The sequence below is a fragment of the Calypte anna genome, chromosome 2 (genome assembly GCF_003957555.1).
Source record: "Calypte anna isolate BGI_N300 chromosome 2, bCalAnn1_v1.p, whole genome shotgun sequence".
Taxonomy (NCBI): Eukaryota; Metazoa; Chordata; class Aves; order Apodiformes; family Trochilidae; genus Calypte; species Calypte anna.
Window position 1 is genome coordinate 118,017,302 of NC_044245.1, and position 19,537 is coordinate 118,036,838.

General features: G+C 40.5%; 1 protein-coding gene across 1 annotated transcript in view; it reads right to left on the reverse strand.

Annotated features, from left to right (window-relative positions):
- The window catches only part of SLCO5A1 (solute carrier organic anion transporter family member 5A1), a 74,145-nt gene that overhangs the window by 12,333 nt on the left and 42,275 nt on the right, over positions 1-19,537 (reverse strand). Inside the window, exons 5-6 of the mRNA XM_030444695.1 lie at positions 15,620-15,784; positions 11,016-11,214 (exon numbers count right to left, since the gene is read on the reverse strand). Coding sequence (XP_030300555.1) covers positions 11,016-11,214; positions 15,620-15,784 — 364 coding nt within the window. The remainder of the gene's footprint in view (positions 1-11,015; positions 11,215-15,619; positions 15,785-19,537) is intronic.

Consider the following 19,537-nt stretch of genomic DNA (forward strand, 5'->3'; position numbering starts at 1 on the left):
ATGATCTGTCTTGTTTCAGGCTCCTAAATTAACAATAAATGGAAGAGCAGAATCTGCAGTGGAGTTATTGCCCGTTCAGTTTTCCGCATCTCACTTGGAATTTCATCTGGGTTTAAAATGCAGCAACATTAATGCATTAAGCCAGTGGAAAAGTTACCTGAATGACCTTATTCATACCAATTTATTTCCAAGTGACAGGGCTGGCTGAGGCTAGGGAGCCTAGCTCGTATTTCCTAAATACCTTTCTGTCTAAAGAAATCAAGGTTCCTGAATTCTGCGCCCTTGCTCCTTCTTCACTGCATAAGGTAATTACAAGACACTGAAAACTGAAAACTGAAAACATGTTATCAATGTTTTCACCTGAAGCTTCTCCTGTAAGTTAAGAAAGCCCCATGTTATCATGTTTTCAGGAACTGCAATGTATATTCTCCTGCAATGTATAGTTTACTTTTTCTGGGTTTTTACTCTTAAATGTAAGTCTTGCTTTCTGTCATAGCTGCACTCTAGGCTTGGAACTACTATTTTGTGTCTCACAATATCCATGTTAGGCACTGCAACATTCAGTACTGCAATACACAAGTTGTTTTTTTTTAAGGGTCATTCAAACCACATTCTTTATGAGTTGTAATTTGCAATATCTAAACCTTTTTAATCCTTCCAAGTGCCAAGGCCAGACAGGCAGGTTCTGTAAGGAATAAAGACAGCTGATGCTTCTAAAATCTCCCAAAATTCAGAGCATTGAAGGAAGGGGCTGACCTCCCTCCAATGACTTTTTGGCTGGCAACCTCACCAGGACAGGTGAGATGGGAGCTGAGACTGACAGCAAGACAAAATTAGAACTGGGTCCAGAGACGATGATGATAATGATCAGTCCACTGACCAAAAAGTCCAAGAAAAAGGTGGGGCAGAACCTCACCTCCAGCCTTCTTCAGAAGAGCTCTTACCAGTGACAAAGTTCCCCCTAAACTCAGTCAGATAAACTCCTTAACTCAGGTGAAGAAGCTCCTAGAAGTGGGGAAGATGCACTCTACACCCTGATGCTCTATAGTAATACCAGTGCCCACTGCAGACAGCCCAGCAAGTTCCTACACACAATGCAAAAAAATGCCTCTTTGTGATGACAACCTCCTCCAGAAACACAACAGTACTTCATGGATTTATAACAGATCTCTTCTGATGTGCAGGAGGGAGCTTCCTCTTCCTCATCAGCTCTGTAGTTTCCTGAGATGGGAACAATGGGATTCTCTGTTCAACATGAAGGTGTTCAAATCTACATGTCCTTACCAGGCATTCTTATCAGCAAGCTCCAGAACAACACTTCCCATCTTTCCTGCTGAACCTGAACATGATCCCAATCCTGCTCATACCTCCTCATCCTCATACCTCTTTACTGACACATCTGTAAGAAAAACTTGGAGCAGAGACCAGGACCAAAGCTATTTCTTCCAAGGGGAATAACCCTTCAGAAGGTTTTAAAGACAGGTTCCTCTCTTGCTTACTCTTTTTTTTTTTTTTCCATTCTACGGTTTCTCTATCCATTCCTCCTTTCCTCCATTCTCTTCCCTTGTATCTGCCATTCATTTCTGCAGTGGTTATGGTGCTCTTGGGAACATAAGGAGTTCAGGGGCAGATTCTGAATAAATTGCTGGGTAGAGGCTGCAGCACATAAGGTCAGTGAGTAACCTCTTTCTGTAGCAATCAATTTCCTAGCAAAAACACACAGCTAGGTAGTTCTCCACAGTAACTGTTAAACATAATAGCCAGTGTTAATAAAGGAGGATCTGTGGAAACACACATACACCCCTTATGGATCTGCACATATTTCAAATTATTCCTTCTCATCTTTGAGTTGCAGCAGCTTAAACACCTGCACCTGGCACACTGGAGTCTACATTTGGTCACATGGAGAACTTTGGCCCAAATACAAACAATAATTTAAGTTCAATAGTCCTTGAGAACAAGTAACTATACTAATCTCTGAGATTGAGGAGTCAAAAATATGCTTAATCCAGGTTTTAAAAAAAATTCTTATATTTCAAATATGCCCTAAGACATTCTTCAGTCAATGTGTAGTTCTGCCTTCACAGTGGTCACAATAGCAAGAGACTTAGTTTAGCTCAGAAGGCAGGGCCATGAAGTCTGTTGTCTGCATGGCTATAGCTAAAGTACATGGGAGCTGAATAGTGAAGAGAAGTGATGCTTTAATAATGCAGTTTTGTTTTGTTTTGTTTTTTTCTCATGGGCTTTAATACAGTAGTACCAGAACCCTTTGGTGTGTCATTAGCTTAGTTTGAAAGTTTACTTTGAATACTGAATACTTTTCAGCAGTGTTTCACAGATCTTCTCCCAAGAGGTGAGATCTGCCTAGCTCCACGATGCAAGGTGTCCTCCTTCTTCTTCCTGGCTGATAAACCAGCTGATATTTTTTTCACAAATGGAAGCAAAAAGTGTCCTCCACTGCATCATTTATCCAGTAGTCCGCTAACAGACAGGAAAACCCAGCTGCCAAAGAATACTGAAGTAATCCATGCAAAGTTGAATGGGATTCAACCTTGAAAAGGAGGCTGAAGAGGAGAGGTTGAAAGAGCAAAACTCAAAGGTCTCTTCTACATACTAGAATATATATATGAAAATCCTCATCTCCAGGAGAAGAATGTGCCCTTTGCTCTTTGGTTTCTCACACCTGAGTGCTAAGGAGAGGTGGACACTCCCATACTAACACTGCCTGTGATCTGTGTGCAGCCCGATCTGGAAGACCTGAATTCTGAAAGCAAATTCTAGTTTCACTCCTGCAGAATCCACAAATACAGATAGATTTTCAACAGGAACTAAGCACTGAGCTCTGTTGGGCCATGAATATTTGCACATGCGCTGTAAGCAGAAATCTTACCTTGGGAATTCTGTTGGTATGCACAACCCCTCCACACTGGACACTGCAGCATAATATTGAATTAACTGTGCTGCCTTGTTTGCCCTGCTCTCAGTATTGCTCAATGGTGCCACAGAGAGGCCACTGCTGTTTAAAACCAGCACAAGTATTTCTGCTCTAAACAGATCAGTAGATATCCAGGGAATTTTAGCACCTCCTTAGCCAGGCAGGTGCTGAACAGGAATCTGGATTGAGTTTGTGGCTGCATCCCCAAGATCCTGTACACATGCTCACAGGATGTCGAGGTTGCAGAGCCCCACATCCTGTTTGCCTTCACATCTGTAATGCACAGGCAGGACCACTGTAAAGGTAAACAGCTACCATCAGACTTACTGCATCCCAACTATCCCATGGAACGCAAGGGATGCTCTTCTGCTCCCATCTTCCGATTAGACCTCTCTACACACAGCAACAGTCACCTTTATCATCCATCACCTCATCTCCTGTCATTAGTGACAATAAGCACAACGACTGCTGCTTAGTGGCTTCCACTTGACTGATTTGTAATGTATTTATACACCACTATTTGCTTTTGCTGAATATGCTTGTCTCTCCAGCTGGGCACTTCTGCAGAAGATCAAATGTTACTAAGTAGCTCTTAAATATTTATTGACTGTCTACTGATTACACAAATCAGGTTCACAAATTTAGTTTGTGATGCTCTTTTACACTTTATGGTCTAGCTGGCTGCTAACCAAAGCATTTCAGAGTGTTTTCTTTCTTGTGCCATAAACAACCCAGGCTCAGTTTTAGAAACAAGTTGTGGCTTGAGCAGGGAATTAAATATCCAGGGCTGGTACTGGTTCTGTCGCCTTCTCAGCTATCAGCTGAAACTTGTCTTATTATATCACATTGGATTCCAGAAGGCAGTATGCAGTAACACATCACATAGCAACAGTCAGACTTTTCCAGTAATCTCTCAACAGAACCTTTCTCTGACGGAAAATACCAAATCATCAAGACATTCCTTGGGAACATACTGATTTCAGCAGCATGGTGACAGAAGTTTTTCACACCATCAGTGGCAGCGTTTTTGGAATTTTACAAGCTCCCAGACTTGGGACATTGCTGAATGTCCCAGATGCCTGTATACTTGAGGCATAAACTCATACACTTGAGGCATACGCTATACTCAGCCTGCCTGGGGCACCCTCATGCTCACATCCTGGCTGCTAGCATGGACGTGTCCTCCAGCCCAGGCTGCAGAGAAAGGCAAAGCTTTGGTTTCCCTCTCCAACCTCTGCCACCCTTTGCAAGGCACTTTTCTAACCTCTTATCCCTCCATCATGTAAAACCTTTCTCAGCAGCAGATGGTTTGTGTTGCTTCACAGGCAGGAGAGACTGCTTTCCTTGCTCACTCAGCCTATGTAGCTAACTCACATCAGAAGCATTGCTGAACATTACCATGACAGAGACATTAGGAAATCAGCTTAAAAACAAAGGTGAGTGAAATCAGGCATGCACAGAATTAGAACGAAACTGGAAACTGAACTGAGCCCACTGTAATAACTTAATCTCAGGGGCATTTTTTTGTTTGCCCCAGAAGAAGCCTTAAGTTTACAGATTGCAGAATCACAGAATGTCAGTTGTTGGAAGGGACCTCTGAAGATCATTGAGACCAACCTCCCTGCCAGAGCAGGAACAAAATTAGGGCAAGTCATTCAGAAATTCAAGCAGACAGGTCTTGAAAGTCTTCAGAGAAGGAGACTCCACCTCTCTAGGGAGCTTGTTCCAGAGCTCTGTAACCCTTACAAAAATGAAATTCTTTCTCATGTTGAGGTGGAACTTCCTGTGCTCTATCTTGAATCCATGACCCTTCATCCTATTACAGGGCACAAACAAGAAGAAGCTGTCCCTTTCTTCTTGACACCCAGCCCTCATACATTTATACAAATTAATTAGGTCCCCTCTCACTCTTCTTCCTCTCCAGACTGAAAAGCCCCAGGTCTCTCAGCCTTTCTTCATGAGGCAGATGTTCCAGTGCTTTAATCATCCTCATAATCCTCTGCTGTACTTTCTCAAGTAAATCCCTGTCCCTCTTGAACTGGGGAGCCCAGAACTGGATGAGTCCTCACCAATACCCTAGGTGAGGTCTCACCAAGGCAGAGTAGAGGGGGAGGAGAATCTGCCTTGATCTGCTGGACACACGCTTCTTAATACACCCTAGGACACCATTGGCCTTCTTGGCCACAAGGGCACATTGCTGTCCCATGGATAACTTGTTGTCCACCAGGACTCCAAGATCCTTCTCCTTGAAGTGCAAAGCAAACGTGCTCAAATTAATCACAAACTACTGCAAACTGTGATTCTTCAGCTTTCATCACCTTTTTGTACCTCTTTATTTTGCCAATTTTTTTGTTGTCTACTAAAAATGCCTTGCATGCAAAAAGACAGGTTTTTTCATCCTTTCAAGAACATGTGATAACACAAAATCATCTATCTACTCTGTTTACAAAAGCTTATTATCAGTTTTAGGAGGTTCATACTTTCATCTTCATTACCTTCAGGGTTCACTAATTGCTCACTCCTCATTCAGTGATGGGAAACTAATGAAGGATGAAGGAATTCAGATGCTGGTGACGTGAAGTAACCCTTTTTCATCACATGTGATCTACCATATACCACATATTATAGCAGATTTCTCTGAAGACTTCTCCCTGGAGGGGATCATTTTATCTTGAAGGTATGTGTTTTTCCAGCAATAAGTTCAACCATAGTACTCAATCCTGCCCTCTCACACTGGGAGACTGCCAACTCACCACAAAGGAAAACAGAGCATTGATACCCTAATTATTGCATGACACATTGCAGATTTAACTCTATCATTTCGGAAGGAGCAGGTTTTTATAGAAATTGCACCAAAGCCAGGAAGTTCTGCTTGTGAGTTGGCGTGTGGGAAAAGCATCTTAGTTTCAATGCACCTACTGCTGCAGACACATATGATGCCTGAGAATAGGCTGCCCTGCTTGTTTCAGTGGGTGCAGATGCTGTCAGCTTGCAGCACTGCTTCACATGAGCTGCCAAGGACTCTCAGGATGCATGAGCACACCAACAGAAACGTGCCCCAAACAACACTGTTTCCTGAACTGTTCACAGAATCATAGAAATCAGCTAGGTTGGAAAGGACCTCTGAGATCATCAAGTCCAACCCTTGATCCACAACCATTGTGGTTACCAGACCATGGCACTGAGTGCCACATCCAGTCTCTTCTTAAAAACCTCCAGGGATGCAGAATCCACCACTTCCCTGGGCAGCCCATTCCAATGCCTGATCACCCTCTCTATAAAGGAATTCTTTCTAATATCCAACCTAAACCTTCCCTGGCAGAGCTTAAGTCTGTGCCTTCTTGTCCTATTGATGGCTGATGCCCCCCTGGCTACACCCTCCTTTCAGGGAGTTGTAGAGAGGGATGAGGTCTCCTCTGACCCTCCTCTTCTCCAGACTGAACACCTCCAGCTCCCTCAGCCCTTCCTCACAGGACTTGTGCTGGATCCCTTCACAGCCTCCTTGCTCTTCTCTGGACCTGCTCCAGCACCTTAATCTCCTTCCTGAACTGAGGGGCCCAGAACTGGACACAGGACTCAAGCTGTGGCCTCACCAGGGCTGAGTACAGGGGTAGAATCCCTTCCTTGGACCTGCTGACCACGCTGTTCCTGATCCAGGCCAGGATGCCATTGGCCTTCTTGGCCACCTGGGCACACTGCTGGCTCATGTTCAGCTTCCTGTCAATCCAGACTCTCAGATCCCTTTCTGCCTGGCAACTACAGACAGCAAGGCTGCTCCTTTCATTAATAAGATTCAACTGCAAGTGCTAGGACAAAACCCAGAATTCCATCTGACAAATTTCATTTGTTCACTTTTTGGAGAGACTGTTTTGTGTCTCCGTGACACTATGTTGGTAAAGCTAATAAAAAAGGAGACCTTTATTAGATGTGATTAGTGATAAAAGAGACTCTAGTTCCTAACATTTTTTGTTTCCTAAAACCTGTTTTTCTCTCCAACTATTACTCTGTGGGAGGCTTGTGGTATAGGAATAAAGTAAGAAAGGGGAAAGTATAAGGCAAGATTTATCACCTAGAGTTTTCAGAGCTATGATATGTTATTTCAGATACATTGTGCTGGCAGTCAATGCACACATATCAGAAAAAAAGGTGGACACTCTTCCCATGAGGCTACAATCTCAAAAAAAACAGTGCCTTATTATATTTTGGCAACATCTAAACAAAGAATTGACTGGCACATAGCTTTATTCATATTTATTTAGATCGCAGTAGTAACCTACAGTACCAAGGAAATAAAAAAGGGATAACCTCTCACCACATAGTTTCTATAATGTCAATACTGAGCTATATGATAAAAGGATTATCCTAATTTGATAGCAATATTTTTTATTTGGTATTGAAGGACATTCTGGGTGGCAAAGATCTGCAGTATCCTTGTTGGCAAGCAGCTGGATTCGCAGCAATGAGGCAATTTTTGTGTAGCTGTCAAACAAGGGACCCTCTCACTGTGTTAGCTAGATTCCTTCTTTGTTGTTATTGTTCTGATCTAATTAGTCACTGCTTTCAAGTTAAGGGACCCAACTGGCTCTTTGGACTGAAAGAGATACAAGAATAACAGTAACCAAAATGGTGGTACAAGAGGAAGAATAGAATTTTTTTTTTTTACTGTGAAGTGCCTCAGTAAGTCAACTGCATGCTTGAAACCTTAATACCACCAGAACAAGAGAAAGCAAACCAAAAGGGTCTATTTTGATTCATTACACACCAGAAAAGTGAGAGATGGAATGAAACTAATCCAGGAATCTGTCATTATGAGTAAGCTCCCTCTGGAGTCTTTTTTTGGTTGCCTTGTACCATAAAACATGGAAAAGACAGATCTAAAAACAACCTAAGCAGCTGATCTCTGCTGTTTTCCCTTTACTCAGCACTGGTGAGGCAACATCTCCGGCGCTGGTCCAGTTCTGGGCTTCCTAGTAGAACAGAGACTTGGATATATCTGGACAGAATCCATCTAAGGACCACTAAGATGCTGAAGGAACTGAAACATCAATGCTCTGAGGAAAGGCTGGGAGAGCTGGGACTGTCCAGCCTGGAGAAGAAAAGGGTCAGAGGGATCTCATCAGTGTACATAAATACCTGAAGGGAGGGTGCAAATAGGTCAGAACCAAGCTCTTTCCAGTAGTGCCCAGTGACAAGACCAGAGGCAATGGTCACAAACACAGGAGGTTCCCCCTGAATGTCAAGAAACACTTTTTCACCATGAAGGTGACCAAGCACCAGAAGAGGTTGCTAAGGGAGGCTGTGGACTCTCTGTCCTTGGAGGTATTCAAAAGCTGCCTGAACAAAGACAAAATTCACTGATTTAAAACTTTGCATTCAGATGTTGGCTATGGTGCAAGAGAAGGGTTGCTCTACAATGGTTTGACATAAGGCTCCTTACACTATTTTCAAATGTCAAACATGCTTCATAGACAAGGTTGGGGCATAGAACAACAGGTTCTAAAACGCTGGGATGTTTAATACAGAGATGCCCTTGACCTTCCTGATAACAGAGCTGCTCATGACACACAGCAGCAAAACTGCTTGTCCCCAGCATAAAACAGCAGAAAATCCTTGCAAATGTATTCTAATCTGTGCATGCCTCCAGGTCCCATCCGTTCCCTCACAGCTGGTACAGTCAGAGAAGTACTGAGTTATGAAACACACTGAAATATCATTGCCTTTTTTGGTGAGTACTGGTATGCACAGACCTCTGTGTTAACTAAAACCCTGCTTACCCTTCTCCTCTGTACTGTTTTATGGCTCAGTTCATTAAAAACCAAACAGACAAATCCAACAAAAGCAACAACACAAACAGACAAAAAAAACCCTCCCCTGCTTTTTAAATGTAAAAGAAAAGAACGGTAGAACTCAAAATGCTTATCCAGAGTAGCTTTTCTCCTGCAGGGTTTGTCTGCACTGCCCACTGCAGCTGAGATGCCTGGACTGATGTCAGCACAGGTAGCTCAGGCATCAGACCTAGCACAGCCACATTAAGACAGAGCATCATGCAAGGCATTTACTGTGTACTGCTCCTCCTATCCAATCCAGCCTGTAGAACTGGCTTGGATATCCATACACTGCATTGCTTTGGAACTAGAGAGTGGTGTATGTGGTTCATAAAATCTCAAAATGAAATCATGCTTTTTTTGCTACACGAACAACAACATTCTTTGATGTCTGAGTTAAAAAGCCATCTACCAAGTAAATGATTTGAAGCTATCAAATGACTGACCAGGAGGATTAAGAGAATGCTTATCCTGTCAGACATGTGGGATGAATTTATGCCTAGCAATGCTTCCTTCTTACCATTTTAATAATAAATTTTGATTTAACCTCTGCATTAAAAAATCCTATAGGGCTGGGGCTGCAAACTCCTGAACCATGCTTTAAAATTCTCAATTTCTGGTGACATAGTCTAAGCATACTGATTTTTATACTGATCTTAGAGAGCTGATATGCCCCAAACACTTTTGAAAATTTTGCCATTATCATCTCTCACCTCTTTCCTCAGTAAGAATAATCAGATGAAGGTGGTAAAGAAGTATTGCTATTGCAGACTTTCAGAACAGCTGTGAATAGATGCCTGTTTCAATTCATTGCATTTACTACATCATATGCATTTACTACAAATGTTATTTCTTATTGCAAAAAAAAATATTAGATGCTATTCAAATTCCCATGTGAAGAGCATGTGTTACATACCAGTTAATTGCTGTCTTCTATTTAGAAATAGATTCAAATTGAAAAGTACTTTTTCACAAACAGAAAACTACAGCCTTCTCAGTAGGCAGGCAGGGATATTCTGACTTGAAAGAGAGATCAATTAATTGCTATCTGAAATTTGAGTTCCCAGTAGTTTTCATTTCTTCATCTACACCCACAAGCTGTCACAAACATCAACAGAAGGTGGACAATCAAAGCATTCCACCCCCTTCCCACCCCTGTTCTCTCCTTCTTCTGCCAACTATGATCAGATGAGGTTATATCACTATGCTACTCACCTCAACAGCCAGCCCCTCACCACTGAGCTTTAACTCTAGGTATTAAGAATATAAAGGAGTAAATCAGCTCTCCATCAGCTCATGACTTTCAGTTGCTGGTTCTCCTTACTGTAGGATTAGAGTTTGACAGCAATGTAGCAACACCCAGCAGCACACAATGCAAAATACTCTCTGTGTAAACTGTGACTATTTTCTTCCACCTTTGCTTGCAATTTCTACTCTTTTATTTTCACTTGGCTTGCTCACTGCCCCACTGTAGTTCTTTTTATCCCCATTTGATCATCTCTTTTCCTGCTCTGCACTTCTATACTGTCCTCCAAACCACAATAAAAGTGCATGATCAGGCTTCTGAGGAATGAAACATCTTCTCACAACTTTTCCTCCCTGTCTTCCTTCCAAATATCCCTCATTTTTTAAAAATGCCCTTCTGTGAATTTCTTAATGTCACAGCCTAAATCCCTCACTTCCAGTACCTTCCTACATCCACATCTTTTTTTCATCCTTAACATACCTTTCAGGGTTATGATCTAGTCCCTGATTTGATGATGACCCAGCAAGTGCTGGGGGACATTCATACAAGTACTAAGGGGTTCAGGAGCCACTAATGTTGGTAGCACATGTCCAAGTGACTCTTCTCAAACAAGGACTGTAGACTCAAAACACTATTAATAGATAAACCTATTCAGATACAATCTTTACAATTCCTTTAGTATTTTCACAATTTTCATAAGCAGAAAACATTTGGGGACACCAACTGAACTCTGAGCAATATACAGAGGATTTTATTCTTATTTTACTGTAGTCCATTCTAATGCATTTTCCCATCCCTCAAAAAAGTGAGTTATTGCCTAAGCTTCTTTATAAACTAGATGCAAAACTTAAGGGCCACATCATAAGTGTGTGTTTACATCACAATACTCACCAAACATCATTTGAACATGGGACTTCTTCAATATATCAGCCATCAGCATTTTTTACATTTCTTTGTCAGGTTTACTGCAAAAAGCTGGTTTTGCCACAGTGGATTTCAAGCTACTTACCCAGTCGTGTAAGGTATATTAATTCCCCCTAGATTAATGCTTTCACATCCAACAATGAAGAGAGTTGAAAAGCAGAGCAGAGAAACACCGCTGCAGATCATAGCCAACTTTGCAGACTCTCTTGCACCAAGTTTCAGCTTTTTTATAATGTAGCCACCTAGGACAATACCAACACCAGCACTGGGGACAATAATCACACCTGCCAGGAAGAAAATCGAACAACATTTAAGCAAGACCTATAGAAATGGTATAAAACATAAATATTGGTTTCATTCCCTAATTAGATGACTACAAATGCTGCACTAAAATCTCCATTGTTTGATTCTCTGCTAGCAGACTGAGTCATACTTTTCAAACCTCTGGAGTGTTGTCAAAGAATTAATAAAAGCCTCCTTATGATATTACCAGCAGCCAAAGGGCAATAAGAGAACTATTGTACTTACAAGCAGAAACATTGCTTTGTATTTGTTTTAGAATGGGGAGGAGGGATACACATTGCTCCAGTTTAACTACTGAAAATTTTAAGAAATTCAGATTTGGACACAAACCTTCCTCTCCCTATTCTCATGATTAATTCCAGTGAAGCACAAGTGCTAAGCTGAAGCAGGATCCCACAAGCCTTCCCACTTGGGAGTCCATATATGAACCTGGCTGTAAATCTTGCCTTCTGGATACTTTGCTTAAGTTGAACAGCACTTTCCTACCTCAGCAGCCCTCTTCATCTCAGCACAGCCAAGTGGACTGTAAACTGATCAAACATGATTAAAGAAGTTAAGATACTAGAATGAGCATTAAGGTAACTTTAAGATACAAAAGATGTGCATATAACATTTCTGGCTCTCTGCTGCTACATTTATAAGGTGGCAGCTCAGCAACATGTCACCAAGCTGGTGTCACTTCTCAGGGCCTGAGGTGGTGGTGTCAGTGAATGTCTTGCACTTCTCAGCTTCCCTTGGCCTTTGTTTCTATAAATCAGATCTTTGCTAATAAAGATACGTTCCATGTAAACATGGAATTTTAACAATTTCTGGCAGCTGCATCTGGACAGAAGCTAAACTTCATTGTCCAAATTCTTACAGATGTTGGTCTTCTTTTTATAGAAGGCAGTAAGACTGTAACTTGCAAGTATCTTTAATATTATTGCAAAGCATTCTTATTCTCTGTGAATTTGTCTAACACTGCATTACACTTATCAAAATGTTGAGACTGGGAAAGCAAAAATATGAGGCAAAAATAGCTGCTGCCTTAATTATACTGCCATTATACTGGCATTATAAAATAAAAGGCAATTTCATGAGGAAGACTCTTAAAAACCATCCACAATCTCAAAACCAGATTTTCCTGTAAGAGCAGAATTTAAATGTGTAAGTCCTTATAGAAGAATTAAATTATTTTCACAAAATTCAAAGATATTATCTCTCTTGAGCTGCTATATCTATCTCTTTCAATGACAGAATATAAATGAGAGAAAGAAACAATGCAAATCCTTTCACTTCTGAAAAGATTCTCACACTGAAAATGTTCTCTCTTTGTGAAAATAGTAACTCAGCCATCTGAGTGTACCAGGCCTGCCCTGCTCTACAAAATCTGTGTCAGACAAGCACACATCCATGCCAAAAGCAGACTGAGATCACTTGAAATGACTTCTAAAACACTCTTGTTGGGTGAGCCAAAGTCCATGGACCAAATCTGTGGCTACATCAGTTATAAGAACTAAGGATCTAGCCTAAGGTAGATAAATCAACCTCAGTATTTTATTCTTCTTCTTTCCACCTTACAGCTTAGCTTTGAGTTACTAACCTGTTTGGGATTTGAATTTACCTTTTCTTTCTCATCCTCTGGAAGCCACAAGTATTGGAATAGCTTTCTCTAGAACTGAGAATCTGTGTGTCTATGTCTAGCACCCTGTCAAAACTGAGCATGTAAATATTTTGTGAGACATTATGTTAGTGGTTCTTCCATTAGTGAGTTACACTGTGCTGCCTTCTTCATCTATCTTTTGCCATATGACAAAGATCAGAACACTAATAATGAGAAGGACATGAGCAAATTGCCTGCCAAGGTTTGCTCTTGTTCTGGAGTATGGAAAGGTAAAGGAAAGCCTACACAGAAGAAGTATAAAGACAGTTTCCTCTGTGGGAAGTGGAGCTGGGGATGAAAAAAACTCTCTCTGGGAGAAACTGGAAGGGGCAGGAGTAGATTTCACTGTTTGTGGTGAAGGCAGCAGAGAGAAGTGCTCATTCTCTCCTATGTGTCAGGAAGCCTGACAGGTTCTTTTGCCTTAAGTAGGAACTTTTCATCTCTATGCCCCTCTCTTTCTGCAGGGGATGTGAAATCAGAACCGATGTACAGTCAAAGGAACGCAGCTATTACACTGTACTTCCAGGCGAGCTTCCAGGGGAAAGCAAAGCATGTACGTCTAATCAGGACATGCATTCTTCTTTTTCAAAGGCATTTAGAGGAATAAAGCTTAAGATCTGATACTAAGCTGTTGTGCTGCACTCTCCTTCATTTTATAATGACAGTTTGGCTTCCAGGAACTGTACGCATGCCAAACACACTCCTGTGCACAGAGCTCTGGGGCAGTATCAGCTTTCAGTCAGCAATTTTCAAACTTTGTCCTTTTTGATGTTGTCAGGATGCTGCGGAACTTGAGGCTTTCCACAGTAGCAAAAGATGATCTTAACAGCTCCTAATAGTCTGGGAACATGAAACTACAATATCTGCTTAGTGGGCTACACTTCCAAAGGGAATACCGTTGAGATCTTCAAACCAGTTCTGTATAAGGCATGTTATATCTTTGCTAGGACTTCAGCTAGATCCAATGTGTTTATAATAATTTTAACAGAAGTTACCAAAGTGCTGCTTTAATATAGTGTGTCATTCTTCCAACTACAAATTATTTGAATTGCAGCTCTCTTTTTCACAAGTAAATCTGCTAGGGAAGCACTTGAAATTTTAACCTGGATTTGTATAAGATCTACGTAGAACCAGAAGTCAAACTTCATTTGTTTTTTTTTAACCTGAAAAAGCCTGGAGGCCGTGTGCTATCTGCTCTACACATTGAAAACAAATCTCCAAACAAGACAAGACTGCAGCACAAGCTGCACAAGTTCAAGCCATAAAGTTTGGCACATTGCATCACATTGCATTTTTGCAATTTATAACAGAGAAAACAGGTATTAATAGCTTTACAGCCTGGATAGGGTCATGTCGTCTTCTCTTCCTTTTCTCTTTTAATGTACCAGCTGTTGAATATTTTGTCTGGCAAGAATGTTTCTGGTTTATTATGAGGATGAAGTTCTGGAGCAGCAATCCCATCAAAACTCATTACAGCAGAACTCCCATGCACACACAGCTACCCTAAGCTTCAGATAGAATCACAGTCCCATCAATCAGTGTTTCCTCCTTAGATGCAGAACAGATACAGATAAAGGGATTTCATGCCCTGAAGAAAATCTGATCCTAGCAAGCTCTCAAAGAGAAGTCACCACATGGTGCTTCTCTGATGTTTCCCCTCCACACTCTGGAAACAATCCTCACTTTTCTTCCAGCCACTACAGGTGACAAATGATTCCCATGAGATGCCTGTGCTGTTTCCTCTCTTCTACTGCTTTTTGTCTTCTCCTTGACTGATACCCCATATTTCACTTCTGTTACCACAACTCACTCTCCACTCCATCACTCCTTCTCAGATGCAATATCTAGAAGTATGGGGGAACAAATAACTAACCTGCCAAGAAATTATCAGCTATTCTGTATGGGAAGCTCCATGGAGAAAACAAAAAGATGCTTATAAAGACAAGTCTCTTTGATGCAGCCAGGAGAGAAGGGAGATGATCTGCATGACTTTGGCCCCAATTCTGCAAAACATTAGGACCCCTTTCCCTAGGGAAGTTCCCATATCTCCTTCCTGCAGAGTAGGAAGGGAGTAGTATGAAGCTTAAATTTTATGGTTTATAGATCTGTTAGAAGATGGACTTCACTGTACATTGCTGTAGCAGCAGAGAAAGTGACACTCCTGCAAAAGAGGGGTCTCAGACCTGAAATGAAAGGTGGGAGAAGATTTAGAGAGCTCTCCTGACTAGACTAGATCATTATATGCTCAGTGTTAATAAGTAAATATGGAAAAAAGCACAAGCCTGGAGGAGAGAGATAACTGAAGGATGGGACAGATAAAGAAGGCATCACTGGGGAAAATGAACGATTAGGATATTTTAAAGATCAAAGACAAAGTAAAATTCACATCAAATAAGAACAGCTTTGAAAGACCTCTTAAGGCACACAAACCACAGTAATGCCTGTGGGTTTTCTAGATTGTTTCTGTTGTGTTTTTCCTCCCTGAAGACCATTAACACATTAGAAAAATTCTGCCTAGGTTTCTGTTAAAAACCTCAACTGTTTAACAATATAAATGGTTTTATATTTTACTAAACATATATAGTAAACATAAAAGAACAGCCTGGATATCTGGCAAAACAGACAAAGCCAGGTCAAACTATCTGTTCTAACAAGCACATTTTTGGTTTGTTCCTCTATTGATTCATTTCATCAGTCAAACAACACCAACCCTTTCAATCTTACACTACATGGCAATGCCTTACCAGTGTAGATGCTGGCATTGGAAGCTGGGATGCCAAACTGTGACTCGATGAACTTGGGAATGAAGGTAATAAAAGCTGTGACAATGGCACTCTCAGCTGTGTATGACAAACTCACAAAAAGGAATGTCATGTTGCTTAAGATCCTGACAGCTGCTCTTGGAAGCTCTATAAAATGACAAAAGTGACAAACGGATGTTATAAATAATGAGCGATAAACAAAAGCAAGCTGAAACAAAACAAATCGATTTTCTTTGAGATGGACTGGCAATAATGGCTTGCTAGCATCTGGCTACATTTGCTGGGTGGGAGAGTGCATATTTGGGATTGCAATCCTTTGCTCTCTGCTCTTAACCCTACCTCATTGCATCCCCTCAGGGCTGCAGTCCCACTTTTCACACACACAGCTGAGGTCTGCATAGTAAGGCTATAAAGGAAAGGAAAACAGCGAACCAGTGTAGCAGTTCTGGAATTATTGTGATGTCTTATCTTGCCATTTTCTGCAAGGTAACATGTATCACACTGCTGAACTGAAAGTCAGGAGTTTTGCACTCCACAGGAGGAAAACAGGGATCAAACTCCCCCTGTAATTTGCTGCTTCATGGACCACTCTTGGAAATCTGGGAAGATGCTACTATAGTTGAAAAGGGAAACAAAACATTTTTAATTAAATATTTTTCTACATGATTTAAATGCATTTCCAACAGATGCAGACAAAGCACGCTGAAAAAATCTTGTCAATAATATCAATGAATCTCAGCATACCTTTACATACAACTAATTTAATATTCTCAGAAGGGATAAATCAATTAAAAATGAGAGCACATCATTAACGTAAATGAAAAACTACTCATAGATGCTGCAATCATCCTCAAATCAAATATCAAAAGGCCATTAAATTCACCATTGTAATTAAAGGAAACAAATACTTTTAACTCAGTCCTGTTATGATGTCAGATTATCTTCAGATGATGATAGCTCTATTCAAGACTTCCTTTTTTTTTCAGATTTAGATGGTGAGATTTTAAACATTTTTTTTCCTTGGGGCTTCTACCAATATCAGACTTTTTGTTCAAGTATTTTATCTAACTACAGTTTGTTTTCTTTCATTGAACACTGCTTGAATCAAAGCCCATTGAACTCCATGACAAGAGTACTCATTAGAAATACAACACTGAGTAAAAACAACTGAGGGAGAATTTTATTGATGTTAAAAGTCGTCAAGTCAAAAATCTGTCTCACTTTCTCCATTGACTCCAGTAGGTTATCTGCGTAAAAGCAAACAGAATTTAGACTCTCATCATGTCAGAACTCGTCAGGCTGCAAATTAGCACCTAAGTTGTCTGACTACATCCAATCTTAGCTTATGCCAGTCATCAAAATTTATACTGAATTTGTTAAGAGTACAGGGTTTATAAATTTAATGTAGTCAAATGCTCTAATGCTGCCTATATGAGGAAACATATTAAATGTTAAATACAAAATACAAAATTGCTGGAAATAAGCAATACATAAATCACATTAAGAAGCACTCCTGTATTTGGATCTTAATGTTTTAACCACCTACAGCTTTGTAAAAAATGTGACACTGTTTCCAATAGAAGAACAGAAAGAAAAAAGATAACAGCAATATGAGAGCATTTAATACCAGCATGAATATATAGAAACTATAATGAAACTGCATTACAGTAGCAAGTACAAAGATAAAATAATATCACTATTAACTGGCAAATATGCTGCATGTTCAAAATACAGTTGATCTGAATTTATCTTACTGTTCAAAAGGAAATAAAAGAGAGAAAAAGGTGACCATCAGATGTCAGCCCTCAAACCTCACCAGCTTTGCCTTTGTGTCTATTTTTGGGCTGTCTTGGGCTGAGTTAGCTGATGGGGGCTTAGATGCAAAAAGAAACCAAAGGGCAAGAGCCAAGATACTCTAAACCAGCTTTTGCAAAGCCTCTCATAGGGACAGATGAAGCAGTTTAAGAAAACAGCCATCACAGGGCTGCAGCAGGGCAGGATTTCCTCAGAAACAAGAAGCAGGATTGAATGCTTCTCCCCCTGCCACAGAAGCAATCAGTTATGATGGTGCTGCTGCTGCTGCTGTGAGAAAGGAATCAGCAAACATTAAGAGGAAAAGCCTCAGTCAGCTGTGTTTCCATCAGTCCTGATGGAAACTCAGGTCTTTGGTGGCAGCTGCTCACCCATGCTAAAAACATGTGGAAAAAAATCATAAGATAGCAACTTTCAGAACAGATATCACAGATAAAAAATAGAATTTATGAGGATGATTAACCAAGTGCTCTTTGTAGAAATGAACTGGAAGTCCTTAGCCAAGGGCTGAATTCAAGGCATCTGCGCTGAACAGATTATTTTAAAGGGTCTGGTCCAAATATCATACCTGGTAAATTTTAGGCCTGCTTGGTAAAACTGAGCTTCAGCAAAATGTCTGATTTAGAATTTTTGTCTTAAATATACTGAATAATTAAGTAAAGAACTGCAGAGCAAACAAACATTTTGCTCCCATGTTCAGATGTAGAGCTGTACTTTCTGTTGACTCCTACTTACATCTCAGCTGAGCACTCAGCCTAAAGATCATCATTAACTTCAGAACTAATTAGTATTTTCCAACTGTATTCCTACAGCTAAGTAGATAAAACTCAAGGTCTTGGAATAAGCATAAGTTCTCTTACACCCATGTGAAGGGTTCTTCAGGGAACGGCTCTGCTGATTACTGCAATTTTTGTCATGAAATAAAACACAGATTATTCCTGCATGCTGCAGTAATATACAGTACCTGGAGCAGTTGTGGGTTGAAGCTCTTTATGACTTATAAAGAGCAACTATCTGGCACACAGGGAAAAGCTGCCATATAGTAAGAAATTTGCAATTAAAATATATATTCAGAATTAGGTTTTTCCTGGTTTCTCCCTATGACTATAGTCAAATCCTCTGTGACAGAATCTGTATGACACTTCTGAATTTAAATACCTATAATAGAAAGGCACTATAAGTATCTCATAGCTTTCAATCACATTAATTCTAGTAAAAAGCAAGAATGCCAAAAACTTTAATGATTCTTTGTTCTCCATAATCAATCATGCATTTAAACATTTCATGCATTTAAAAACATTTCAATGTCATCTTATTTTGTGACTAGACATAGGCCACAAACCTGTTGGGTTCTGATTTTTAGGTCTTAAAAAAAACCCTCTGTTTTTGCAAATGTGCATCAGAAACAATGCTATGTGAGCTTCCAGTCACCTTCATTCTGTCATTTGAACAAATAAATTTCTGTTGATTCCTAAAACTGAAATCACTTTTTAGTATGGCTGCAAACATGTTTACTTTTCTGTGGAGCAATTAAAATCTTAAACATCCTCATCTTTTCTTTTGGGGTTTTTTTTTTCTTTTTTTCTTTCTTTTTATAAAATAACCTAATATCTAACTAAAAATAAGTTAAGACCTGTCTTGCTGGACTGGATTGATAGTCTTACTATTTTTTTTTCCCTTCAGAGTCTCTGAAAACTTTTTTCTCTGGTCAGCATTTAGTATTCAGGGCCCCACCAAAAAATGGTCAAGGCTGACCCAGCAGGTAAAAGGTGATTCTGCCCCTCTGTTCTGCTCTAATGAGATCCCACCTGGAGTACTGTGTGTAGTCTGGGGTCCCCAACACAAGAAGGACATGGAGTTGCTAAGAGTGAGTCCAGAGGAGGGCCACGAAGATGACCTGAGGGCTGGAAGATCTCTCTTATGAAGACAGACTGAGAGAGTTGGGGTTGTTCAGCCTGGAGAGGAGGAAGACTTTATAACAGTCTCCCAGTACCTGAAGGTGACCTACAGGAAGGCTGTGGAGGGACTTTTTACAAGGGCATGTAGTGATAGGACAAGTGGGAGTGGTTTTAAGATGAAAGAGGGTTG